This window comes from Peromyscus maniculatus, chromosome 3, assembly GCF_049852395.1.
Source record: "Peromyscus maniculatus bairdii isolate BWxNUB_F1_BW_parent chromosome 3, HU_Pman_BW_mat_3.1, whole genome shotgun sequence".
Lineage (NCBI taxonomy): Eukaryota > Metazoa > Chordata > Mammalia > Rodentia > Cricetidae > Peromyscus > Peromyscus maniculatus.
Window position 1 is genome coordinate 107,132,913 of NC_134854.1, and position 27,481 is coordinate 107,160,393.

At 53.3% G+C, this 27,481-nt stretch overlaps 1 protein-coding gene across 3 annotated transcripts in view; it reads right to left on the minus strand.

The window, feature by feature from the left end:
• Nucleotides 1-628: 628 nt before the first annotated feature.
• The window catches only part of Sfxn5 (sideroflexin 5), a 125,317-nt gene continuing 98,464 nt past the window's right edge, over nucleotides 629-27,481 (minus strand). For 2 of the 3 annotated variants that reach the window (XM_006991546.4, XM_042274502.2), the window contains 4 exons: nucleotides 26,519-26,634; nucleotides 24,304-24,389; nucleotides 18,173-18,290; nucleotides 629-3,363 (listed from right to left, as the gene is read on the minus strand). In XM_006991546.4, coding sequence (XP_006991608.1) covers nucleotides 3,286-3,363; nucleotides 18,173-18,290; nucleotides 24,304-24,389; nucleotides 26,519-26,634 — 398 coding nt within the window. In that variant the 3' untranslated portion in view covers nucleotides 629-3,285. The remainder of the gene's footprint in view (nucleotides 3,364-18,172; nucleotides 18,291-24,303; nucleotides 24,390-26,518; nucleotides 26,635-27,481) is intronic. The other variant, XM_042274503.2, reaches the window with a different exon arrangement.

Here is a 27,481-nt window from a genome sequence, read left to right on the forward strand (position 1 = left end):
GCCACACACACAGGAAACATCGTACTTGCACTTGGCACAGATCCCCTATAGGTCTCCAGGCCATGCTGTCCAGGGTGTCCCCTTTCCTGGGTCCACACTACACAGAGTTTATTGAACTCCTGATGTGTTCTGTTCCTTAAGGTAAGTCTCTTCAGAGCCATCCAGTCCCTGGGCTTCTTTTGCAAGTCCTTCTTTTTTCTTTATTTTTATGTGTGTGTGTGGGGGGGGGGGGGGCGGCGGGCGGGCGGGCGGGCGGGCGGGCGGGGGGCGGGGGCTCACATGCTGTGGTGTACGTGTGGCAATCGGAGGATGACTTTCAGGCCTCAGTTCTCTCCTTCCACCATGGCTTCTGGGGATTAAACTCAGTTGCTCAGGCTTGCAGGCAATCATTTTTCCTGGCTGAGCCATCCAAGCTGGTCCTCTTCTGTGGTTTCAACCCACCTTCTTTTCCAGCTTCCTGTCCCCACACACTCCTCTTCCCTTTCCTCTCCCCTTTCCCACACCCTGGGCCTGCAGCTTCCTTTGGGGGTGTTCCCACCAAGTCCCCAGGCTGCCTTCACTTGCTCCCTCTGGGTCTCTTCATTCTTTACCTCTCGCCCTTCCTATAACTCACAAAGCCACACCCTCGTGTTTTAAATCCATGTTTATTGACCACAGCTCATTAGTATGGCATAAATCACATCAATTGAGACGTTTTCTGAGGTTAAAAAGACAGTCTGAAGTCCCTAGGTATGCTGAGGCACACGTGTTGGGGCCTCACTCATACCTGCCCAAGGCTGGAAGCCCACCACGGACCGGCCTCCACTGGTTCTTCTCCACCTCCACCCGCCCCCACTCTCCCCCAGGCCAGAGGCTTCAGACAGAAGACATCCACAGTCGGGAATCGACAGTGTGCAGCCGTCCCGATTCGGTGGTCATCTTGGCATCTTGGACTTTTGGTTCCTGTACTCTCAAATTGCTTTCCAGAGATGAAAGAGCATCCTTGGAGCCTTAGGGAATGTTTAAAGAACCCAGGAGAGGAGGCCTGGAAAGGCAGGGCTAGAGAGCTTGCTGCAGTTATACCCCAACTGCTGGCAAAACTAGATCCAATGAGAGTTCATCTGCGCCCCTTTTCCTCCTGGCCGGCTTCCGCTAGCCTCAGCAGATAGGGGCATTTGCACTCACAGAAAGCTCCCCTCGTGGATTTTATGAAGTCAGAACAGGGTTTAGCAGCATGGCTCAGCACCCTCCGTCACCATCACCCAACCACAAGGACCATTTGCCACTGCATGCCGGAAGGAGCTGCCCCCTCAGCTCACCTGGGCTTGGATTTAGGAGTGTGGTAGAAATCACCTCCACACACAAAGCAAACCGATGAGGGATGCTGAGGCCAGTACAGTGACAGCCAGTACAGAGGGAAAGCTGGAAGAGGCCCTGGTCAGTGGAACCTCTGGGGAGGCAGGGCTGGGTGAGGGCAGTTTTGGTCCCAAGATAAAATGTATAAGGACAGGCTCCATGATAAATGGGGGCAGAGAGCTGGGAATGCACTTTTCAAAAGAGGCTCCAGACGATCTAGTCCACAGTCAAGGTCTGGAGACCGTGGCAGACACACCTCACTGCAGCTACATCGCCTTAAGACTCTGGAAGGCCACCTGTGGCCTTGTCCTTGATACCCTTGTGCCAGGCTTTTACTGCAACCATACATGTTCACCTTCAGCCCCCTCCAGAGTCACCAGAGGGAGGTTCCAGGGTCACAAGGCAGGGCTCCCATTCTAGCAGGATCAGATGAGGGCCGTGTGAAGAAGAGTGCCTCCTTTCTGTGGATCTTTCGGATCAGGAGTCACCCCACTCATCCCAGACCCTGCCTCCTTAGATAGAGCTATCTCTATGGTCCCTATGGTCTACAAATGAGATGGAGTCAGGAGCCAGCAGCAAAGAGGCCTCCAAGTCTGCAGCAGTGAGAGGTGGTGCATGGACTGACAGCCCATGCTTGTCTCGGGCATCATCCATACTACCTCATCCACAGCCACGAAGTATTTGGCACAAGTCAAGGTCTTCCGGGATGTGGGGGTCACATACAGAAAGGCAAGGTCCTTTTTTGAGGCCAAGGGCTGGCCATTTCCAGAGGGGCCTGATGCATTTTCTGGACCGGAATCCACCTTAGAGACATGCTTGGAATGTGCAGCATCTGAGTGAGTCAGGCAGAGGAGTCAAAGGTCTGGTAGGAAGCTCGCTTCGACCGTTTGCTCCCAGGCAGGGGATGGAAGCTTGTAGATGTGGGTGGCTTGTTCATCACCACGGAGCCTGCCCGTGTCAGAACTGGGATGACACTACCTCTCAGGCAGTTGCCAGGGTTCTGGCCTTGTACCCTCAAGCAGGAGACTCTCCCATGCGGGAAGGTGTGGGGTGTGACAGACAGTGTCATGGCTACAGACTGGACTGCAGTGGGCTCTGCCCACCTTTGTCCCAGTATAAAACTCTAGCTACTCTTGGAAAAGAACCTTCCCCAGAGAGCCTAGATGGGCTCCTCTTCTTGTTCACACAAAACAAGTGTTCCCTTGTGGGGCTCCCTGAAGAGAGCTGGGGTGCTCTCAGGGGCCTAGAATCCATAAGAGCTCCATAAAAGATGACCTGTGCCTGAGGTCCCTGATTCTCACTCCACTGTGGTGTGGACAGGAGCTGGCTACACTCAGAGCCCGCTGCTCCCGGAACCTTCCAGAGGTCTCTAGTGCTCCTTGAACAAGCGAGCCAATTCCTGAGAACCTTGATTATGGCTAGTTCATCTTGGGGGGTGCAGACCACCTCCCCTCCCTTCCCTTCTCTAACCCAGGGGCCCATCAGGCCTAGCCATTACACTTTCCGTCCATCAATCCAACCCAGTTCCCAGGTTCCTCTGGCTCCCTCCACATGTCCACCTGCCACTTCTGGTCAGCTGCAACCAAGGCTCAGACTTGCTTCTAATAAAAAAAAAAAATTAAAACAAACAAACAAAAAAGAGCAACATATAAAAGGATCCTAATTCTACCCCAGGAGCGCTCTACAGTTCTTCAGCTCACACGGAATTGTGCTGAGTGGAGTTGAGACGACCCCATGTAAGGCCCGGAGATGCACTTGATTCTTTTTGTGTAGGAAATGTGTCAGAATTCCTCTCCCCTATGTTAAAATGTGAATGGTTAGTCTCTCTGCTGCTGGAGGTTGACTGCTTCCCGGGCAGCCCCTCCCTGCAGAAATCGCTCATGAGACTCCTTCCCCTCCCCAAACATCCGGCCTGGATAGTGCTGTGTGTCCAGGCCGGCTGATCTTCACTCACAGCCCCTTATTGTACACCACTGTGCGGCTGCTTGTGGCCCGGGCTATCTCAGGCTCCAACTGGGAAGTTTCGATCTGAGGAGAGAAAGAGAAGAGTGAAGGGCTAGGGAGGGCCAGGAAGAGAGGTGCCCTGGATCTGGTACCCAGAGTTCTGTGCACGTCCACCAGCCAGTGCCCACACGTCCTAGTGAGGAGTGCGCGTGCTTCCTTTTACATCACCCTTCCAGCTCAGGGCTAGCCTCTTTCTTGTCAAGACTTTGGGTTTCCCTCATTGCAAATGCTCTTGTTCCCCATACTGCCAGCACATGTGAGACCACTCCTCTACCCCGCCACCAGCCTCTCCCTTGGCAGCACCCCATTCACTGCTCTCCTGGACCAATAATACTGCAAGTCTCAGAGACTCCATCTCTGTCTACACACACACACACACACACACACACACACACACACACACACACACACACACACCAGTTCAGATCTCAGGGACCATGACTTCAGCTCCTTCCCAGACTCAAGGATCCTTCTAGCCCTGATGGTAGAAATCCTGCTTTAGAGGTCTCTGCCCATGCACCCACCTTTCAACTTGACCACCTCACAGAGATCTTCAAAAGCCACTGTCCCTGACTGCAGCTCGACCCTTGCGGTAGCAGCTTCCCCCAGGCCCCTGCCCGGTCAAGTCCATCTCCCATCCTCTACAGAGGCCACTGGGTTGAGTCTTCTCTGTCACCTCAGCAGCTCCCCACGGCTTCCCCCTCCTGAGCTGCTGAGCCGGCTTACCTCAGTGGCACTAGTGAGGAGTTCCTCTCAGACTCACAACCCACAGCCTACCAGGGTCCACACTCTGCCCCTCCCTCTTGCCCCCTCAGTGGCTGTCCCTCCCCCTTAGAAGGCAGAACCCCACCTGGCTTCACCTTCCTCCTGCCTCTGCACAGCCTTCTCCTAGATGTACTTCTCTCCCAACTTTGCTGTCCATTGACTCCTCCCCGTGAGTGTCTCCACATGCCATAAGGACCTTGCATCTGAGGAAACTCCTTTTGCACCACGGCAGGCTTGTCTGCGGCCTGGTATTTCTTCTCCTCAGCAACCATGCTTCTTTAAATTGTCCATTCTGGTCAAATCCACCTGTCCACCTCCCACTGGCTTCAGCCCACAGTAAATCTGGCTCCTGTTCCCATTATCCTCTATGAAAACCTCCCTCTGCAAGGTCACTGTTACCTTCCTTTCACAAGACCTATCGGACACGTCTTGGAGTACTGGGACTTGGTCTGGCTGAGTCCCTGGTGGCTGTCATGTCTGAGGGGTGTCCAGCTGTGGTTTTCCCTTGAGCCACAGGCCAACAGCTGACTGCTGGCTAGTCAAAGATGGCGGATGCTTCATGGGTACATAACCTCAACCATTCTGAAATAGAACTGAGTCCGCCATTTCCCCTGCCTCAGCCCCAGCTCCATGTTACAGGCAATAACACCCTTATCAAATGGCTGTCTGACTGAAGACCCTAGGCCCCCTTCCCTTCCCTTTCCTTCCCTCCCCTTCCCTTTCCTCCCATCCACTTCAGCCCACTGCCTTCTGAATCTCAGATCTGACTGCCCCTATCATCACTAAAAAAATGGTTCAGTGGTCTGAACCCATGCCTTTGGTCTCCACGGCTAGGCTTCCCATTATCTCGCAGACACAGGACATAGATACTTCTTTGAGCTCATTAGACGAACTGGGCTGTTCCCTGCTTCACCCCCAAGTCTCCTGGGTTGCCCTGACTATTAGAGGCATCCTCCCACCCATTCTCACTTCCACCCAATCTTCCTGTTTTCAGTCAGCTTCATAGGCCTAGCTGTAGACCATTGCTCATCTAGGCTGGTGAGGACAACCTTTCTGGCTCAAGACCCCCAAATTTCTTCTATCCGAGTGATATCCCAGCATTGGGGGGCTGACTGCTCACTCATCCTCTACCTTCCCACATCAGATCACAAGAGCCCCCAAAGGCAGGCCTGTGCAGATCTTGTTCACCCTGAGTCATTAAGGCCTAGCACAGTGCAAGAGTCTCTCTGGTTGGACTAATGGTTGGAAAGAAAATGGGCGGCAAGCACCTAGACACTAGATCCTTCTGGAAACTGCAGCAGCCCAGATATTGGCCTTCAGCTCCAGGGTGAGCCAGAAAGGATAGCATGAAGTGGACCAGTGAGGGAGGTGGTCTCTTAGTGCTGACACCAGCCCCCCTCCCTTCCACCCCAGCTTGGCATGCGATCCAGGCAAGATCATAGAACTACCTACCAGGCCTTTCTGTTGTAGCTCAGCTGACCGTGATCCTAGGTACATACTACATGTGAAGTCCTGGAGGCCTTAGGAGGTGGCCAGAGGGCGGCACAAACAAGGGAGACTTTGGGGAGCCCAGTCAAGCCAGGGAGCCCAGGTCAAGGTCCAGGCAAGAAAGAGTTTGGTGAGGACTAGAGCTGGTGGGCATGGATGGGGCCCTGGAGAAGGGGCATCCATCCCCTGTCCTCCTCAACATCCCAGCACTCTGGCTACTTGAGATGGCCAAACAGACAGGAGCTAGGCTCAGGACCCAGGACCCCTCTCCTGAAACCACCTGCTCGTGCCCCACCCCTCTACCCTGAGCCCCCTCCACCCCACCAGCCCCCCTGGTCCCCATGCTGCCACTGACACAATGCACAGCGCCCACGCTTAAAAATCTAAATGCTTTTGAAAATGTTTAACCTAGTTAGACAAATTAGCAAAAATTTGTGCAAAACAATTTAGGTATTTAAAATATTCAATGTTTTTAAAAAACTGGAAAACTGTTCTTAGCTTTCAGCTGCAAAAACCAACAAAATATAACATCCCAGCAATCTTACCATGAGGTGTAACATAACCCTTCGGGAAAGCTGTTAAACAGCTACCGAGGCATCCTGGGAAATAGCACTTCATTTATTCAAATGCACATATGTCAGGCTTTTGCACCATATGTCATTCCAAGCTATTTACAGTAATAATTAAATCTTAATCAACGTTTAACCTCTGTAAAATGTTTGAAGAATCCTAATCACCCTTCAGACTGCACTAATGAAGGAGAAATATATAAACATAAAAGGAAAATGATGCATAGATACCACACTGGAAAGAACAGTAATTGCAAAATTGTATTTCTTTTAAATATAATCAGTAAATGATGTAAAGTAAGCCAAGGAGTATTTTAAGTTAAGACATCTTGGATGTCAGAGGTGTGAGCAGCTAATTTTGTTCTGCTACCCATAACAGATGTAGCATATTTTATTTTAGTGCCATTATTAGCAGCTCCCCATGCAGCTTTCACTGAAGCACCGAGGCCCGCATTAAAATCCTAGAGGCTGCTCACCACCGAGGTGGAGGACCGAGGCCCAGGGCCACGGCCTGCAGGGCCCACTTCCCACAGAACACAGCACCCCTACAAGACTGAGGCCCCTCCATCATGGCATCCAGGCTCCCCTGGGCCCCCCACTGAGCTGAGGGCAGCAGGTAGAATAGAAACAAATGTGGGGAGAAGCAGGCAGTGCAAGCCTCCTGGGGGAGGTGGCCAGGCACTCTAGAGTAGGGTCTTGGGGACAGAGTCACTACTCCTGCTCATTTTCATTCAGTGTGTGTATATGCTCGCATTGGCCAACTCCACACACTCGGACTGGGCGAGCAGTGACCGACAGGGCCAGCCCACTGCCCTGGAGAAGCTGGAAGTCTAGGGGAGGAGTCAGAAAGTGAAAGCAGATGGATTCCTGAGAGACAAAGTACCATGGAAACTGGGGAGGGCCTCGGGGTTACCATGAAATGGAGAAGGAACAAGGAAGGGAGACTTCTCAGAGGAGGTGGGCCAGGAAGAGAATGGAGGATTTGGATGAGAGAAGGCAGCCATACTTGCTGGTTTATTAAGAGGAAGAAACTGGCTGGCCAGTCAGCATGGGCTGTGGACAGGAAGGAGGGAGGTTACGTGGGACATGTGGATGTCAGCCTCGGACGGGCAAGACATCTTAGACTACCTGGAGGTGTCAGCCATTCTCCAAGAGAATTAGGGAGCTATGGAAGGACTGTGAGCTGGGATGGGCACACCCAGGCTTAGAAAGGCCCCTCTGGCCATGGCAGAGTGGAGGATGGGGAGGGAGAGTGAGGGGGTAGGGGATCCTCCCAGAGGAGCAGCTGTTGGAACCAGAAAGTTCTTAGGTCCTGCCTTCTGACGCTGCCCATGGGGGCAGGAGGAAGAGCCTGCCAAAGAGCCTTTCCGAAGATGACATCCACAGAGCTGATGACCAATTGCATGTGGGGGTGAGAGGGAGGTGTCGAGGATGACTGGGCGTTGGATGACTCCTAATTCTAGCTCCGGAGCTGGGGTGGTGGTGATACCATTCTCAGAGGCAGGGAATATGGGAGGCGGGTGGGCTGGCCATGCTGAGGCTGGGGTGCCTGTGGGTCTCCTGGGTGGAACGGCCTGAGAGGCAGATGGGCCCAGGGTTCTGGGCTCTGGGCAAGAGGGAGCCGGATGTGCGCGCACAGCCAGCGCCTCCAGAGTGGGGGAGCTTGCCCGGGAGAGCAGATGGAGGGGAACAGGCACATTCGAGGGGTGGGGAAGGGAACGAGCCCAGGAAGGCAGCCTTAGGCGGCCAGCACAAGCAGCTGAACAGTGACATAGGGTACCCAGACACCTCAAGGCCCTCTGGACCAAGTCAATGACGTCTCACAGTGGTCCCAATGACCTCTTTGCAACCCCCCACCCCCGCAGCTAGATTGTGGGGAACCTCCTGAAATGGAGACTTCCCAGCACCCTTGGGTGCATACAGCCCTACTTCCGCTGTGAGACAGGTCAGCTAGCCACCTGTGAGGACCCCTCCAGTTCTCTGGCCACGGCTGGGTGTGGGACCAATGAGCTACCATTTTCAGATCTCAGGTGTGTACGAACCACCAAGGGCCCTCCCCATTGGGCTAACTGGGGGAGGCCAGGACAAGGACCCTGGCGCTGCCTATATCATCAGGCCACCATTCCCTCCTCTTATCGATATACAAATAGATCGTAGGCCATCTTTCTGAGATGAGGGCAGGGGGGCAAGGTTCTCCCGAGGAATTTCTCCAGGTCCTGCCCGGCACTGTCCTCCAAACCTGTGGTTCACAGTATGGCTGGACACTGCAGGTTTTCCAGCTGCCCTCTCCAGCTCCAACCCCTCCCCCATCCCCAGAGCAAAGGACAAGTGCTAGTCTTTCTTTTGAGGACTCCTGGGCTGCTGGATGGGACTGAGAGGTGACTTTAGGAAGCGACAATTCTGCTTTATATGCCACACTGGAACTGGCACCGTGGCCACAGTTGCTAGCAGATGGGGCTCTGGAGAATGAAGAGAAGAAGGCTCAGAGAGGCATAGGTACAGCCCGAAGGGGCACCAGCACCAGAGGCCCTGAGGGGTGGGCTGAGGAGGCTGGGACTTGGTTATATCCACAAGGCAACTGCCCCAGGCTCTAGGGCGATGAGATGGTGCTGAACAGCCACAGGAAAAAGAGATCGCCCCAACTTCAGGCTGTTGGCTGAGGCAACCAGGAATCTGTGTGTCTAATCTGGTGGGCTTCTTCAAGCCCAGGCTGGTAGAGCTGAATGGAGGCTTTCATAGAGAAGGGTCTGGGAGAAGGTACCAGAGCCTCAGAGAGCAGGAGCTGCAGGAACCATAGAGGATGCTGAAGGTATTGCTCAGTACATGCTGGGTGGTACTTCTTGCCCCATAACTGGCGATGCCATGAACGCGTCCAGCCTGCCACCAAATAAGCACTACCAATCTGCTGGGCCTGCTTCATCAGCCCCATTTCCTTCCTGCAGACCAAGCTCGAACCATGAAGCCCCCTCTCAGGAGACACCCCAAAATGCAGAGTACCATGTCCAGTATCTCCCCTAAATACCCCAAGGCCCAGCTAGCTCCAGAGCCCTTGCTTCCCTATAGCTTTCCTTCATGGTCTGGGAAGGGTTAACCTTGAGTTATTTGCAGCCAGACACCCTGGGTTGGGGTGGGGGCCAGCAGTCAGGAATGCACTGGGGGCACCTCTGCCTTCCAGCCTGGGAGCACACACACACCTGCAGCCAGGCCCAGTGGATAGTTTACATATTTGAACCTGGAGCTAAGGTGCAGAGACATAAACAGGAAACTGGATCCCCCAGCCGTGCCCCATTCTCTGGGGCTTTTCCCTACTACAAAGCACTCCCTCCTCCTGCCTCTGCTGCCATGGCGGGCTTTTCTACCTCCTTTTCAAAGAGAAGGGCAGAGGGGTGGGACGTTCAGCCTGACCCTGTGACACAGCCTAAAGCCACTTCCGTGCCTGCACAGGGGTCTGGGCCTCTGAGGCAAGCAGGTGGCACAGCACTTGACATAGGCCCCCAAAGCCTGGCTGGTCCACCGGGCAGCCATCTCCCACTTTTCGAACCGGGACCGAGCCAGCGTTGGGTTCTGCTCATATACACACTGCACATCAGTCTCCGAAACTGATCTGAGAGTCTCTGAAGGGCCAGGGTAAACTGGGGTACCGGAGCAGCTGAGGCCTGAGCCTGGACCCCTGAGTGCCTGAGTTAGGCCTCTGGTACCCATGATGGACCCCAACCGCCTTCTGAATGAAAGTCACACTCCAGCTAGGCATGGTGGCACATGCCTATCATCCAGCACTTGGGAGGCAGAGGCAGGAGGATTGAGAGTTCTAGGTCAGCCCAGTCTAGATAACAAGAGTCTGTCTTAAACAAAACAAACCTAGACTCCTTGATTCCAGACTCAGCAAAGCCACCTCCCAGCCTATTACTCCCAGAACCTTCTAGAACTCCTCCTGTTGGTGGAGAAGCTTGGGTGGGCAAAACTTCCACTGAGCGAAGACCATGTCTGGCCTGCTCAAGGCCTCGTAGGGCTTTCTCAGGGTTCCTTGGATGCTCTGCTCTTGAGGTATGAGGTATATCTGCCTCCTCCTGGAGGGATCCCCTGATCTCATGCCACACCCAAGATTGTGGCCTTGAGCATTTCCAGCACTTGTCTTTATCTTCATCACATCTCTGGTTGAAGACTAGGGCAGAGAAAAGACAGATTACAGCTTCCACATCCACACGGAGATCCCCTCAAGATGACTCAATATTCCAACTCAATCAAACTGAACTAAAGACCCCCCCCACTGAATATGGGGCTCCTCCCCTGAACTTTGTAGACCCAGCAAGTGCTTCATTTCAGAACTTTGTATTGTTCCTGGGTGCCCTCTGGTGGACTGACCTTAGAGTCTGTCTCTCTCTGTCTTCTCAGCCTTGAGGACTCATTTTCTCCACATATATATAGTAGGGAAATTTTTCTAGGACAAAGATAACAGCTAGAAGTGGGTGGGAGGGTCTTAGGAGGGGGTAGAAACTCACATGATGCTATGGGGCAAGGGTGAGATTGTAGCCATCTTGCCCAGCCCTAGCCAATAACACCTCTTACAGGCCTCGGCCCTTGCTGTAGTCTAGGCATGCTCCAAGCCCTTTTCACTTAGTGCTTTTCACTCAGGAAAACTTTGCCCAGCGAATCCTCCACTCCATCTTGAATCCAGGGAGGGAGACCTGGGAAGGACAGGTTGGGAGGTGGCTTTCCTGAAACATACCGTTGAGAATGTGTGCATACTGGTGGGTATGCACGTGTGTGGGCCTGTGTGCATGCATGGGTTAGGATGGGGGGGGGTGGGGAACAGGCAATATGACAGGTGGCGTTGGCGTTCCTGGGATCCAAGTGGCTTTGCCATCCCCGTTTGTCCCTCCTGGGGGGTCCTGTGGGCAAATTCCAAGAAAGCAGCGGGCGGGGAGGCGGCAGATTTCTGACAGCAAAAATAGCCTGCTTCGGCGTTCAGTGGGGATTGATTAAAACCAGCAAACGAGAAAAACCCCAAACAAACATCTCTAAGCAAAGATGGATGTGAGACTAAAGAGGAAGAGGGACAATCCTCTAGGGACAGTGAAAGGTCCTGTGGACTCAGGAGGGACACAGTGCCCGTCAGACACTGCCTCTGACCTTGTTTGGGTCCTGGGAGAGCAGAAGGAGCAGGGGGCAACAGCCAGGGTGCACCAAATGTGTCGGGTGGTGATAGAGTCGGGCTCTCAGCCTTACATGGAGGGAGGAGAGGCTCTGTCCTGAGGCTAGAAATGAGACCAGAGCCTACATGTTTGAGGCAGGATGGATCCTGAATATCAAGAAAAACGTCCCAGGGACCGGGCATTCTAGAAGATTCCCAACCAACTCTTCCCTCAAATTTGTGCTCACAGAAAGGGAGACAAATTGGGGAGGATATTGGCTTCTGTTGTGTCGGGCTGTCACGCTGCCTAGCCAGGTGGGTCCCCCAGTGCTATCCCTTTCTGCGGGGCTGATGAGGCTAGACAGAGCGGCTCTAGTACCCATGGGAGGGGCGCATTCTTACATGGGAGGGTTCCTCTCTATGAAAACTATAGAGGGACAAGAGGAGGTGAGGAGTAGGGGCTGAGTAGAGATGAATGTGGCGCTAAGAATTACTTCCGAGTCCCAAGTTGAAAGACGGTGTGCACACAGTGCTGAAGAGGGCTCAAGCCTTCCTCCCACCATGCCTCGGGCCCCGGGAGGCCCTCTAGAGATGAGCTGGGGAGTGGCTGGACTGAGGGGGTTTGGGCGGGGCTGACTGATGCCTTTTCTTCCAGTTAAGGTGTTCAGCAAAAGCTAGAGACTGGGGAGGAGACGTCCATCTGCTGAGGTGTCAGGAAAGGCCAAAGGCCAGGGGCCAACAAAAGACGAGACAGCAGACAGCGCAAACAGGCCCAACAGGAAACGACCTTCCGGCTTGTGAACATGACTCCTGGGCCCCCAGGAGGCCTCTGCAGCAACAAACACCTTCCCCCCTGCAGTAAAAGGCTGGGGCCTGACCCTCCTCTCCAGACCGCCTGCCTTAGAGTAGCTGGGTGGACAGCGCCCGCCCGCCCGGGGGATGACAAGGAAGGCATGCTCCACAGGAGGCCAAGGGCCTTGCCCAGCCTCCTCTTGGCACCACTCAGCTAGCACTCAGAGGGCACACTCACACTGTGAGCAAGGCAGGCGCCTGAGGATCAGCATGGGACTTTGAGTCGCGTGGCTGCCATCCTTCTGATTCCAGCACCTGCCTCTTATTTTCACTTCCAGGTTCCTACAGGGCAGAGAGACTGGAAGAAACTGAGTTCTAATACTTGCCTTTTGGCTGAGGTCTTAACTGGGGCCATATAGGGATCAAGCTAGGAAAAGCCAACCAGAGGGCGGAAGGGAGGCCCCGGGCTGCAGGATGGCCCAGTACAACAATCCCCCCCCCACACACACACCTAAAGACAGGGCTGAGCCTCCGTTGCCCCCCCCACCCCCCCACCCCCACTCGTCCCCAGACAAGCCCCGCCTTCTTCTGTGGACACATTTCAACCTCACCAAATCGGCTAATTATTGACAGTTGGTGAAGAGGAGATTTCACTTTTTCCTCCTGTTAAACTGCTCCTAATTAGCTCCCTGTCACCAAGCCGGCGCCCGCCCGCCGCAGTCCCCCGTTCACAGCGCCTCATTAACCTTTCGCTCCTCTCCTGCCGCCTGCCAACAAGATGAGGACAAAACCAGATTGTGGAACAATAGCTCCCGCTTGTACAGCAGCCCCTTCTCTAGCCCCCGAGCTCCCCAGGGAGCAGAGGGGGAGGGGAGAGCCTGGATATGGGAGAGTCCCCGAGGACTCAAGGAATTAAGAAAGACAGAGGCAAGGGCGAGGGAGGCTTGGCCAGGGCACTGCTTCTTGCTCCCTAGGAGACCTGCGGTTCATTAAACTGCTGGGTTGGATACATTCCCAGGTAGAAAACATTGTGTGTCAGAATCGGAGGGGCATTCATCATTGCCCGGTCCAGACTCCGGGGACAGCCAAGCCCGTGAACCCAAAGACTGGACTCTGGATGTTACCCTAAGACAGTCTAAGACACCAGTGTACACGCAGATGGGGCAGAGGGGTAGACTAAGTTTGCTTATTCAGAGGCCTAATATTCACAATGGACAGGGCCTGAAAGGCCGCCCTAAGTCAGGACCGTGTCAACTAGGGAGCCCCGCACAACCTACCCTACCTCAAGGGCCCTTGGAGCAAGCCATAGCGTATCCTGTCTGGATAGCATACCCCTGACTTTATCTCCATCGTGACTACCACCCTCATATGACTTTATTTCAGCTTTTTCTGAGACAAGGTCTTATGTAGTCCAAACTGGATTCAAAATCACTGTGTAGTCAAGGATAGCCTTGAATCTCTGATCACCTAGGCTCAGGTATGTGATATCATACTCAGTTTTACTTTGTTTGTTTGTTTGTTTGTTTGTTTGTTTGTTTTTTGGACCCAGGATCCCCCTGTATTATCCTAGCTGGCCTACAACTTGCTGTGTAGATTGAGGCTGGCCTTGAATTTGTGGGGATCCCCTCCTTCTGCCTCCCAAGGGCTAGATTATAGGTGTGAGTCACGACACCCAAGGACATTTAATTACTTCATTTTCAACACCAGAATACATGTTTCTGGAGATTAGAAGACTGTCCCAGTCACAAGAGAATAGCCTACTCTTCACAGGAGACCATGGGGCAGGGGACTTATTCTAGGTGCTGTTGGGACACCTCGGTCTAACCAATGCTCCACTGCACCCTTATCCTCCAGGTCAAAAGAAAGATCCATTCTCCCTGTCCAGTGAGTTTGAGGCCTGGCAGGAGGGCAGATCTAGTTCTCATACCCAAGTTCAGAGCTTATTCCAGATCCTACCTCTTGGTCTCCTAGATGCTCCCCCGGCCCCCGGCCCGTTCTGTTAGAAAACAAAGAGGTACCCCCACAGAAGGTCCCTGTAGATATGAAGGTGGATTCCCTAGGAAAGGCAGGCTGTCTAGAAGAGGCCAGTTTTGTTGTACTGATAGATAAGCAGGGGCAAGTCTGGCGTATATACTTGGTCCCTCTTCCCCCCCCCCCCCCCAAGACAGGATTTCTCTGTGTAACAGCTCTGGCTGTCCTGGAACTCACTCTATAGACCAGGCTGGCCTCGAACTCACAGAGATCTGCCTGTCTCTGCCTCCCAAGTGCTGGAATTAAAGGTGTGCACCACCACCACCTGGCTTGGTCCCTCTTCCTATAGTAAGGTGTGGGCATGCTGGAGAGTGTGACAGAATCCTGTCTGGACAAGCTGCCTCTTATGAGCAACGTGGACAACATCCTTAGCCTTCAGCTGCCCCAATGCCCCACTGGTACACAGGAACACTTTCTCTGCTGGGCCCATCTCCAAGCCTCCTCCCCACTCCTCCTCCCTTCCCCTCCTTGGCTCTCCTGAATCTGCTCCCCCCAGGTTCACTCTGTACCTCAGCTTAAACTTGACCTTTCTTTCTCAAACATCTCCTCCTCCAGTCCCTTCAATGTACCAAATGAAAGGACAGATATTTAGCACAAGACGCCCCAAGGCCAAGTTCTCAGCACAGAGGAGATTTATTTGCCCAGAGGGATGAAGGGTGGGGAATAAGAGACAAAGACCGGAGTCAGAGGATGACAAGGGACAAGGGAGAGGGAGAGAATATTTATCTCAGAGGGACAAAGGACAGTCTCTGGATAGAGACAGACATGGCCCATAGGCAAATGGCGGTTTATAAAGGTAAAAGGGGAAACCCTCTGTTAGGATGAGGTGTTTAATTTTGATTGGGCATGTTAATTAGGGCAGCCAAAGGGGAGTTTCTGATAGCTGGACTTTGGTAATCAGCCTCAGGAGGAGGAAGTGGCCAAATAAGGGAATAGACCTCACTGCCTAGCTTTAGGAATGTAATCTAATGGTTTTTAGCAAGGCCAAGGGAATGGGGGAAGGGCAAGGCCTGCCAGAGCCATGTCTGCCATGCTCAGGCTGGCTAGAGTCCCTTCACCAAAGGTTCTGTGTCTCTAGGCAAAACTCTCCCCAGAGGTCAATGACCTCAACTGATTTGGTAACATTTCTTGATACTTAACTAGACTTGAAGGACTTAAAATACAAGGCAAGCAGAGGCATAATGGTGTGACCTCAAGTCAAGGTAGCTGTAATTACTATTTTTGAGTTGACCATGATGCCATTTCAATAAGCAGAAACCCTCATTTGAAAAGAGCAAAGCTCTCTCCCAGGCATGGAAGGGGAAATAGAAGTTCTTCCTCAAGCTCCGGGGTTAGAGAGTCGGCCACCACACCAGTCACAGCAAGCTAGCCATCCTAGGCACCAGTTCCTGAACTTGGTCTCCACGTCTCCTAGCTAATTAATTAGTACTTCAGCGATTACTTCTGTTGACAGCCTTGGTGATTTTTGGCAAGGTTGGGTCAGCTCAAGCAAGTCCAGACTCATATGGCAAATTCCCCTGGCTTCTGGGACATGAGACATGATCCCTGTACTGCAGAAGTATCACCTTGTTAGAATTAATTGGGAAGGTGAACGAAGAAACCAATGGCTGATGACTTTGGTGCCTTGGGTTGCAGACAGGTCTCAAAATACTCTATAATATCCAGGTTGGCCTGAACCCTGTTGGGGAAGGTGCAGCTGAGCAGGGAGTTCTGAAGAGCATGCTACTGCTCTCTCTTCTGAAGGACAAAGACCTCATGCAATTCTTTCCAACCTATAAGAAGTTTGGGTTGTGGTAAGTGAATGTGGCTAGACACTCAGAAGCACTAACATCCATATACTTGAACAGGCAATGGGGACAAAGGAGTCTGGACCTTGACTAAAGCCTCTTGGACCAGCTGACTAGACCCCTATCTGTACCGGGGTATGGCCTCCAGAGCGTCCCCTCCTAACAACGCTGGCTTCTGCGACTGAGGGCTGGTCCCAACCATGGCTGTTCTCAGCCTTGTTTTCCTGTAAAGCCAGGAGGATGATACATGGGATGATTCTTTCTAGCTGGGATGGCTTCTGACTTGGTGATCTGGGGATTCTCTGTCCTGGATCCTCTCCACAAGTAGAGCTTCCAGCATAGTCATGTCGCCAGAGACCTCAGAGTCACCTCTGCCCTGTTTCCAGGGTTTAGAGGTGCCTGTAGCCCTGGGTTCCACTGGGAGTTCCCAGACTCAGCTTTCCTAGGTTCGGAAGAGCACTGAAGGCAGAGGGAACTATAGCCTCACACAGCACACCAGGGTCCCAACCGTGAGTGTCCCAAGGTGACTCCAGCCCCTACACTAAGGCCCTGGGCTTCCAGTCTTCACTAACCTCCCCCCACCCCCACCCCCGTTGCCACTTTCCCCCCAGGAGCCCCGGCTTGCCCTCCGTCCTCCAGTTGGGCACTTCTTGAAGCAGGGCTGTCCTCAAATCACTCTGGAGAAGCGTCCCTCTCTGGCCACAAGCTCAGCCGCTCTGAACAGCGGGTTGGTCCTCTGCTCTCTTGGCCTCTGACTTGCCATCCCCTGTCCTCTCCCCTTACAACGGCACCTGCCACCTGCCCACCCTCGCCAGCAGCTACCGGGAGCAGGGCTCGCCCCTGCCAAGGCTGGTCCCTTGGTCTACGCTCCAGTCCTTTTCTCTCTTCTTGGACTTGACTCTTTCTCGGGAGTCCTCTATTCTCTCCTGGTGTTTCCATTTTGCATGCACACGAGCTCTAGAGGTCTGCTGCGGCCCCACCCCTCACCCCCTAAGCTGCACACTCTACCACTGGGGACAAGGTTTGCCTTTATGGTCTGAGGACAAGGGGTATTCGCTAACCTCAAGGAATTTGAACATCCCAATCTCCGTGAGCCTGGCACTGTCCTTGCCTGGAGGCTTCCATCCTGTTCCTGTGGCACGAGACACTGTCCTAGACTGTAGACCTGGAGCCAGCTCCCCACAGGGCACCTCTGCTCACAGGGTCCACAGGGTCCTCCCACCCACAGGTCTAACTGACTCAACTCTCTGTCCTCCCTCAACCCTCCCCTCTTCCCATCTCCATCTTGTGACAACATGACTACATCTGCCTTCTGGTTTCAAAACCAGAGAGCCAGGCACAAATCCTGCAGGCTCCCTTTCCCTCCCACCACATGCAGCTCTCGAAAATCCCGAGGAAGCGGCCGCCCCTCTCTCACAATGGCCCCGCTTCTCAATGCCCACTGCCAACAGCCTGGTCCAAGCCGCCATCATCTCTCACTGGACGCCCGCCACAGCTTCCTGATGGTTCCCTCTCCAGAGCTCCAGCTCAGCTTCATGAAGCAGGCATGGAGACCATCCGTTCCCGATCAAGAGTCCTTTGTGTAGCCCTTTGGATGCTATCTCCCCGCGGCTTCAGCCTTCAGGTTCTCAGCACCACCCGGGGCCATCGGGCTTTACCTGGCTCACCTCATCTCTTCCCACTACTGCTCACAGGGCAGACTTCATTCGGGTATCAGATGTCATCTTACCTCAGAACCTTCATACCGACTTATCCCTCACTTGTGTGTCCCAAGACCCTGCTCAGCGGGCCAACTCCAACCCAGCTTCCAGGCCCCAGGAAGCACCACTTCCCTCCAGGCTCTGTTTGCTCTGCTGCCTCTTTTCTCCCACCCTAACCTTTCTCAAACTTTGTTTGCTATTCCACAGCATCCTGTGTTGCTGCTTGATCTTTGAAAAGGTCATCCTGGGCCAGGCTCGTTCCTCGTTTTTTTCCTTTATGCATTATTGTTGTTGTTATAATTTAAGAAAGAATCTCACTCTGTAGCTTAGGCTGGTCTCCAACCGACTTTGTAGCTCAAGCTGGCCTCAGACTCACAGCAGTCCTCCTGCCTCAGTTCCTCCACCCCACGAAGCCATCGCCTAAGATGCTGGGATTACAGATGTGAGCCATCACACCTGGCTTCATTCATGGTTCTCCCCACAGAGCCTGGCTCAGTACTGGCAGTCAGCATGGGTTAGGTCTTTGTCAATAAATGACTCCTCCCTGCCCTGCCCTTTAACCCCACTGACCTCTGACATCTGCGGGAAAAGGCTGATGGCCAGTGGCAGGGCCAGGCCGAAGGCTGCCAGGCACACGAGGCTCTGCACGGGTAGAAGCAGCCGCGGGCGTGCCTGCAAGAGAGCCGTCCTGTGGAGAGAAAGAGGGCCGTGTGAGGTGCACAGCCTGGGCTGGATGGCCATGAGCTGCCAAGCTCGGTCCCATGCTACCTCAGGGCCAAGGCAGCAGATCCCGCAGCCCAGGGCATCTTTAGCTAAGTAGGAAAATGGGCACTAACTTTCACTAGTAACTACTGCTTTCCCCACACCCAGCTATGAAGGACATTGCTGGACCCACCCAGCAAGGAATCCTCAGCTACTTAAATCATAAGCAAGTTCTTACAATGGGACACCCATCTACAGTTGTCTAGCCCTGTTCATGGAGGTAGGATTGGGGCAGGAGAGACTGTCATCCCTGGCTCCTGAAGAGACATGTGAGATGGTCTTTAGATGCATTCAACAGAGGAAAACCCCAGCATGTGCCATGCAGGGAGAAGACACAGAATATACTTGTGTACATACACACATGCACATACACAAATACATGCACATGATCAGGGAGAGGCAGTCCTTATCATGCATGAGAACTGAAGACATCCTGTTGACTACCACTTCCATCCAAGAGCCATGGGGAGGGCAGGCGTGGCCAGGGGACTGGCCCTGGACTCTTGTGGCTGCTCGTATTATCCTGAGCTGCTCCTAGCACCTGACTTCAGGACCCTTTGAACAGCCACACCCCCAAACATGATGCAGTTGTCACCCACTCTCTATGGCAGGATTTGGGGGGCATGATTCCTGAGCAGGAGCGAAGTGTGAAAAACTTCTCTTCAGGGTGCCGAGTTTGAAGGAGTTCTTGCGACAGAGTGGGGGCCCACCCTAGCTGATAAGCACCTACTCACCACACTTACCAGAAACCACCATTGGGCAAGATCTACGGCATTCCACCCATGGAGACCTGGCAATTCCAGCAGGAAGAATACCTGGATTGTCTGCTAGAGATATTAGGTGGGCACTAAACCTGGTCTCAGTAGCCACAGCAGCCTCAAATGACCAGCCCGAGTGACAGATGACAACAGGATCTCTTTCCTGTCCCCCACTGCAGCAGGTCTGGCCCCAATCACAGAGGAGAGCCCCTTGCTGTACACTGTCTAGATCTTGAGTGTCTCCAAACTGCCACACATTAGAGGTCTGCTCTCTAGCCTCACTGTGCTGGGAGATGGCAGAAACTAAGGCTTGGGGCGGGGTGGGGCGGGGAGGGGGTCTTCAGTTCACTGAGGTGGGACTCCCTTCAAGAGCATGAGAGATTTCCAGCCCCTCCCCTACCACCTGTTCAATCTATAAAGGGAAGAGGTTGTTCTGCTACCTATTTACCCCCTGTTGGCCTGCAGCCCCAGGGGTAAAGCTGGATGACAGGCTGAATTGTCTGAAAGTGAGAGCCAAAATAAAACGCCTTTAATTCCAGCACTCGGGAGGCAGAGGCAACAGATCTCTGTGAGTTCGAGGCCAGCTTGGTCTACACAGCAAGTTCCAGGACAGCTAGGGCTGTTACACAGAGAACCCCTGTCTCAAAAAATCAAATCAAATCAAAATAAAAAAATAAACATTTTCTAAGTTATCTCAGACGTTTATTCGAATAAAGGAAAACTGACTAATCCATCCCTCTGGGTCAGGGTCCTAGTCCTGGGGACAGGTAACCCCCCTATCATCCTTCCCTTCTGGGGCAAACTCAAGAACACGCGGCAGATAGCACAGTTGGGAGGGGCAGTTCTCAGACCTTTGGTGTATACTGGGATGGTCTGGTTAACAGTGTAAATCCCCAAGGGCTCCTGATTCCACGGGACCCTCCTTCAGCTGGCATTAGACCCAGGAACTGGCATTCATGAATCTACAGATCACACTTCGGAGAGGCGGCTGCCTTTCCATGTTCTCACTCAGGTGTTACCAAGACCCAACTGCTTATCAATTCTAAGCAAATCCAAAGGTCAGCCAGCTCAGCAGCAGGTAAGTGTGCATCATTTTTGCTGGTACTGCTGTTGCCTGCACAGAGGATGCGAATCCTGACAGGTGCATTGTTCTCTTGCCTTTCCTGGCTGGCCTGGACCCCATGCTCTGTGTGGATGTTGGATTGTTGCTAGGTTCAGTTACTGGGGTTGGGGCATGGGGTCCCCCAAGGAATAAGCGGAGTAAGGCAAGGGTGCTAAAATCAAGCTCAATCCCAAAGGAGCGGCTCCCCATTCTCCCCCCAGTCTCTGTTAGCCCCGGGCCTCACAGGCTTCCTCTGGAGTCACACAGGGGTTGGAATGAGGCCAAAACCAGCCCTGTGAAGCGTGTAGCTCTGATCAGCCTCTCCTGCCTGGGACTCTGGACTGTCTTCCTGGTTCTGCAGCAGTTCTCAGAGGGTGTAGGGTTCCTGGAGGCACAGCCCTGAGGATCACCTAGAGCTGGGAATGGTGACTTCCTGGAAGTAAGGCAGGGCAAACTCCCATCCATGGAGATTGTGACCTTGGCTTCTCTGAAGGGAGACTGGCTGAAGTCCCTTGTGGGCAAGTGGGTCCAGGGAGCCCCAGGGTTGCAACCTTTGAGAAGCCTGCAGAGTCTGGTCCAGAGCCCCCAAGAGAAAACACAGCAGGATGGGGGGAGGGGAGAAGAGGGAAATGGCAGGCAGGGATTGGAAAGGCAGCTGGGGGAGTTAAAATATGCAGATGGAGAGATGTGCGAATGCTTGGAAAAAGGAAAGACCCGGATCACAGGCAGCGAAGGAGCTGGGGGAGCGGACTAAGGGATCTACCATGGGTGGGGCCAGGACCTACATCCAGCTTCCACCCACCCAGATGCACTTTTCCAGTGTATTCTGAGCCAGGGTCACAGGGCTTGGGGAGCAAACGATAGCCTTCCTGTCCCTACATCGACACCTGTCTCTGCGATGATGCGATGATGCCTTACATCTGGGGGCCTCCCAGCCCTGGCTCAGAACCCAGCTTACTGGCTGGTAGGGGCTGCAGGGAAGGTGTGGAACATGAGTGTGGGCAAGGGGAGCAGAGAAGGTGTTCCCAGCATAGGTGGAGGTCCCTCTACTTCGCACTTCAGACTTCTTTGGATCTCAGGGGCAGGGACAATGGTGCCCACAGAGTTTCTTTCCACCTCTGTCTAATCCTAGCTGGAGGCCCAGGCTCCAGACCCCAGCGCTCCTGCCAGAGAGGATAGACTGAGGCCAGAGGCAAGCGAGGCAGGTCCCACCCCGGCTGCCACACAACAGCTGGTGCCCCCCCCTTGCGGTGAATTCCTTCAGCACTTCCAGAGCAGCCCTACTTTGCGCTCCATTAATTTGCAAGTCTGCTTTGTAAGTGTGCTTTTGTCTTTCCTCCCTGGCTGTCCAGACTTCCCCACCCAACCTGGCTACAGAGGGTAGGGGTGCCCACCTCCCACCTGCCCTGAAATCTCGCACCCAAGAACTCTGGACAGCATAGCTGCCCACCTCACAGGAAAAAGATGCTGGGTGGAGCCAAATGCCAAGCCCGGGAGAGCATGACAACAGTGGCCCCGTGTTCTAAGTGGGAAACTGAGGCTGGAAAAGCATACTTCCCTATTAGATGTCTCAGCTGGCTCTGCTCAGTGTCCTGCCTCACCTGCCATCCAGGCTCGTGCTTTTATAGTGGGCGTGAGATCAACAAGCCTTTGCATGTACAAACTGGGTCTTATCCATCTCAATATTCCCGAGGGAACTGGGACTGAACTCTTCCTCAAAATCATCCCAGGAACCCCCAGAAAAGATCAACTATTAGTAAGCTGCATGGAGCCCCAGACCACTGACCTCTCATTATCCTACCCTGGAGCTTCCTTGGAGCCTGGGATGAGGCAGGCCATGCAGCACTCCTAACACTTGGTTGGGAGGGTTCACAGCCAAAATAATCCCCATACCACTTTCCATAACTCCTAAAACCAATTTAAGCCGACAAAGCAACGCCATGCCAAGCCTCCTTCAACTCTACAAACTCAGTTCCTATGCAGACTGGGAAAGCATCACAGATCCTGCTCCTCTCCAGCAAATTTGTGTCAAAGGACAAGCCTCTGACTGGCCTGGCTGAACTGGCTTTCCAGCCGCTCCTGTGTAGTTCTCGGGTACCTGTGAACTGTGCTGAGGGTGCTGGGTACTCAGACAGGGAGGAGGGTTGGAGCTTCGGACTGTCTGCCACGGATTAGCCTAGCTTGTCCCAGCCAGCCAAGTTCTCTCAGGCCATAAAGCCCGAGCCAAGGGCTTCTGGATTCCTCAGCTGCTTTGTGATACCAGTCTGGGCCGATGAGACTCCATTCGCCCTCAGCAGCTTTTTGTGGGTCTTAGTTTGCAGCCAATCCTCGGCTTCGCTGGCTCCGGTTGTCCTCTGATGCCTGTGTGTAAGAAAACTTCTCCACCTAATCTGCCAGGTGAGGGCTCTGTCCCACCAGACTTGCGCCAGTGACAGGTGACTACCAGTATTCAGTGAGCACCCTCCACGCTTCCCACCGCAGGCCTCAGCACTGAAGAACCGCACCCTCCTCACCTGCTCCTGGTCTGCCTATCCCGGCTTTCAGTCACTGGTATTTGGGGACAGCCTCAGTTCAGGAGAGGGCTGTACACAAGGCAGGGACACAAAGGGTCACCCCCAATTTACTTTTGTCCATGTTTATTTGTTGGGAGTTTCCTCGCTAGGTTGACTTCCTTTTTTTCTTCCCTTCCCATCCATTCATTTCCTTCTTTCTTAATGTATTTTTAAAACAAGGTTTTTAGCCCAGGCTGGAACTCACTATGTAGTCCATGCTACCTTCAAACTTATGGCAATCCTCCTGCTTCAGCCTTCTGAGTTCTAAACCACCATTCCAGTTCCAGATGAACAATTTTTAATCTCAATGCTCAGATACAGAGGTTCTACCCATTTCTGGGATTGGAAGGTCTCTCTGATGGGCACATAGGACCCTGGTCAGTTTGCCCCAATGGGCATGCTTTCCTTCAAGCATGCTGGATTCTAGAGGATCTCCACAAGGCAGGTGAACAAGAGAGAGGGACATGCATGTACCAGCCACGCTCTGTGCCTCTAGTGTCCCTCCACCCAGGGCCCTTCCCTGCCCCTCCCCAGGTCTGCTAGGCCTCCATATGCATTTGGACTGAGGTTCTCCCCTCCTTCCCTGTTCAGCCTCTTCCCAGCTGCACCCTAGTCTTTAATATCCTATTACAGACTCCCCAATAAGTAGGAGCCTTTATTATTATTATTATTGTTGTTGTTGTTATTGTTATTATTATTATTATTATTGTGCTGTTCCCTATATTATGTGGACAGTGACATGACAAATAGTTGGCCTTTGATCTTCCTCTGAAGGAGCTTTATTATAATTAATTTATTGGTTTTTTTTTTTGTTTTGTTTTGTTTTGTTTTCTTAAAGACAGGTGGCCTGGGACTCATGTAGACCAGGCAGGCTTTGAACTCACAGAGATCTGTCTGCCTCTGCCTCCTAAGTTAAGATCTGTCTGCCTCTGCCTCCTAAGCTTGGGTTAAAGGCACATGTCACTGCTTCCAGCCTATTTTTTTGTTTTTTGTTTGTTTGTTCAGTTTTTTTGGAGATAAGATCTAACAATGTAGACCAGGCTGGCCAGAATTCATCGTGTACCCCATGTTATCTCAAACTCATGGCAAGCCTGCCTCATCTTCTGGATGAGGAGAGTGTGAGCCACAGTCAGACTATTATTCTAGTTGTAAGCAGAGGCTCAGTGAGGTTGAAAATCTAGGCTTCCCATCTCACACTGTCTTCCTTAACAGAGCATGTGCACATGCATACACACTCACACTCACAGGGTCACACTGACTGATTCCCACCCAAACTGCCAGCTCTCCTGCCCCCTCCACCAAGGCAGAACCATGCTTCTCCACAGGCAGCCTGGCGGCACTGGGCACCAGCCAGTTCACATAGGAAAGGTCATGAGTTTCAACACCACTGTCCGGTACAACAGAGGACAGAGTGAGTGCTTTCTACCCTAGAAACACACTGGGTAGGCTGCCATGGCTCCCCTACCTTTGCCTCAGGTCCCACGGGCCACTCCCAGGCACCCCCTCTGTCCCCACAGCCTGACTTACTTCTCCAGCATGGACATGACGATCGGGGGAAGCACCAGGATGGGCATAGGCAGGACCACACGTGTCAGTGCTGTCTCCAGCAGGGCCTGAGGATGGGGACAGGCTGGGGTGAGAGGGGGGCTCGGGGCTGGGACAGGCACCAGGGAAGCAAATCCCACCCAGACTCTGAGGTGTGCACACCGCTGTTCAGCACATCTGGCAGCCCGGGCTTGCTCACAGCGGTGCACACAGAGCTGGATCCCAGGCACCAGACAATACTGCCTCCCCTCACCCACATGTGTTTGAGAAGAGCAGACTCTCTGCATGGGGGAAGGGCAGCAGAGGACAGCCTCCCCAGCCTGGGATGTGCAGGGATCAGGGGTTGGGAGAACAGTACACAGGGGACCTGAGATGCTGTCAAAACTGAGCCAGAACAAATCACTGCGGCCTGCAAGGCCGGGGGGGGGGGGGGGGGGGGGCTCCCAAGCTGAATGAAGCTGGGGGTTACTTTTTTAAACTGCACCCCTTAAAGACAAAGATCTATAAGATCTTTTGTCTTCTGGCTCTAACGAAGTCTTTTTTTATTTTGTCTTTCTATAGCTCAGGCTGGCCTTGAACTATGTAGCTGAGGATTCTTGACCTTGAATTCTCTTGCCTTCACCTCCTGAGTACTGAGATTACATGCATGAGCCACTACCCCTGGATTTATGTGGTGCTGGGGATCAAAGCCAGGGCTTTGTGTGTGCTAGGTAAGGACTCCACCAACGGAGCTACACTCCCCAAGCCTGATGAGCCTTAGTGAGAAAGGGTGAGCTTTGTTAGGGGCACAAGCTTTGGCTGAGCATGCTCAGGGTCTAATGGATCTGCTCCAGGGTTTGCTTGGGACTCCGCAGGACCCTGGGAGGCATAGCCTGAGGCCTAGCTAAGTGGCAATTTTGAGTTTGGACAGCCACTTCAGAGTCCCTTTGACTCACGGTTCCTGTTCTTAGAGGAATGTCCAGGAATGGCTCACAGCCCACAGATCTCCAAGTCTCTCCAAGGAGATGTCTTTCAAGCAAGGCTGGAAGAAGCCTGGATCTGCTGAGGAGCTGGGTGACCTACCTGGATGCCTTTAGGAAGGGCTGTCACCTCTGCTCTCTCATAGGACATTCTGAAAGGATGGGGTTGGGACAGTGTAGGAACCTGAGGGTAGATTCCCTCTGATGATGGGCTGGGGGCTGAAGTTTCTCCCAGAAACGTTGTTCTTTTATAGTGATCCTCAGGAAGGGCCAGGAGAGGTCTTTCTAGGCCCCAGAACAGCTGTGGGAAGGATGCGAAGGCCTAGAGCCAGGGCAGGGAACAAAGAGGGTAGGGCTGGCATGGCAACCAGCCCTGGCCCCTTGCAGGGTCTAGATGGGCCCTGACTTCCCCTGAGACGGATGAAGAGGGAAGAGAAGATCAGAGGGTTTTCCACAAGGTCTCATGCACAGGGGTAACTCAGTCTCCATGTGAGAACTGCTGAGGTACAGAGACTGGGATATCTGTGATGTTCTATCCCCTCATGGTTGATCCCTTGTTTCACTGCCACCATGCACAGCCTGGAACCCAGGACAGTAGGGCAAGCCACCAACTACCATCAAAGGAAGGCTGAGAAAGCACAGGCCATGTGTACTGGTGTGTGTGTGTGTGTGTGTGTGTGTGTGTGTGTGTGTGTGTGTGTGTAAAACACAAGAGCCACGGCGGGCAGGGCTAATGAAGAGGGCTTTACAAGGAACCATTTGCAGGGGCCACAATATCTCCCACAGCCTGACACCCTAGCACTCCAGTGCTGCAGCTCCCCAGCAAGGTAGCAGCCACATACCACTGCCTGCAGCTTCCCATTCACAAGCCGTGGGGATGTGAAGGCCTAGGGCACGGAGAAAAAGCCCTGGGGAGGCTCCTCTGCCCTCTCCAATTAACACCTCCTCAGAGGAGCTGTGCCCTAGGGGCTGGGATAAAAAATGGGGACATTTCACAGTAGTGTGGGAGCAGGGATGTTGGACAGCAGTAAGGGACTATCCAGGTGATCAGGCACGGCTGAGAATAGACTTTGAGGCCCAGGGCTCACACAGATGGGAGATGGGGACTAGAGTGAGGAGGAGATATCTAGAGAACCAAGCCAAGGTTCTGTGACCAGAAGATCATCTCAAGGAATGCACAGGCTATGTATGAGAACACCAATCCATTCCTGGCAGGGCTTAGCCCCTGGGAAACCCACATGTCTGGCTGCGATCTTTGAGGAGCCCACGAGGTTGCCATCAGCATCCAGGACATCAATCCCTTCCTCTAGCTCCCCATACCGCATCAGGACCACGTTGCAGATATTGGCACTGGCTGGAGAGAGAGGAATACAGAGAGGCGTAGTGAGGCACGGATGGCTTCCTGCCTGGCTCCAACCTCCAGCCAGGGCTCCCAACCCCCGAGATTTCCATGAAAGCAGAAAGGCGGAGTACTCTGTTGTGCTTTTAGCCCCATGAAAGATGCCAAGACCCTTGGAGACCTGGGAAGCATAGACCAAAAGTAACAGGTGGAAATGGCGACGGCTTTGTGAGCTGCCACCTATAGAGGGCGCTGTTCACCTCTCTTCTGGGCCTGTTCCCTAGGCAGGGAAGCAGATGTGCACCTAGAAGGCTCTCTGTCCAAGAGATGTGTCCCCCTGGGGCCTGATGTTCCAGCAACTCAGTCCCTTGGGTTATAATATGCTTTTAAATGCTACTCCCCATATTTAATCCCTCATGTCTCACTAGAGCAAACCAAGAGCTTTCCATCCATAACAGCAGGTGACAGAGCAGACCGCTGTAGTCACCCAGCATCGCCCCCTCATCAGAGGAACAGGACACAAGTTCAGAGAGCAATGGTGACTTAACTGAGGTCACACAGCAAAGGGGAACAGAGTGGAAAGGCTGAGGTGCCTGAACTCCAGGTACCTAGAGATGGGGTCGGGGGAGCAAGCAGTCTTTCAGTGGTTTGAATTGCTTCCTTTAGTCATATTTCTCCCTTGTCTCAACTGAGCTCCTGGGGACCTATGGCTGAGAGGAGGTTCCTGGATGAAGATGTCTGGTATGGCTGCCCTGCTCCCCTTAACTGGGACTCACAGGCCAGGCCCAGGCTCATGGTGGTGTACGGATATAGATCTGCCCTGAAGTCCTCCAGCCCTGCTTCATGATGGAAATGGGGAGAC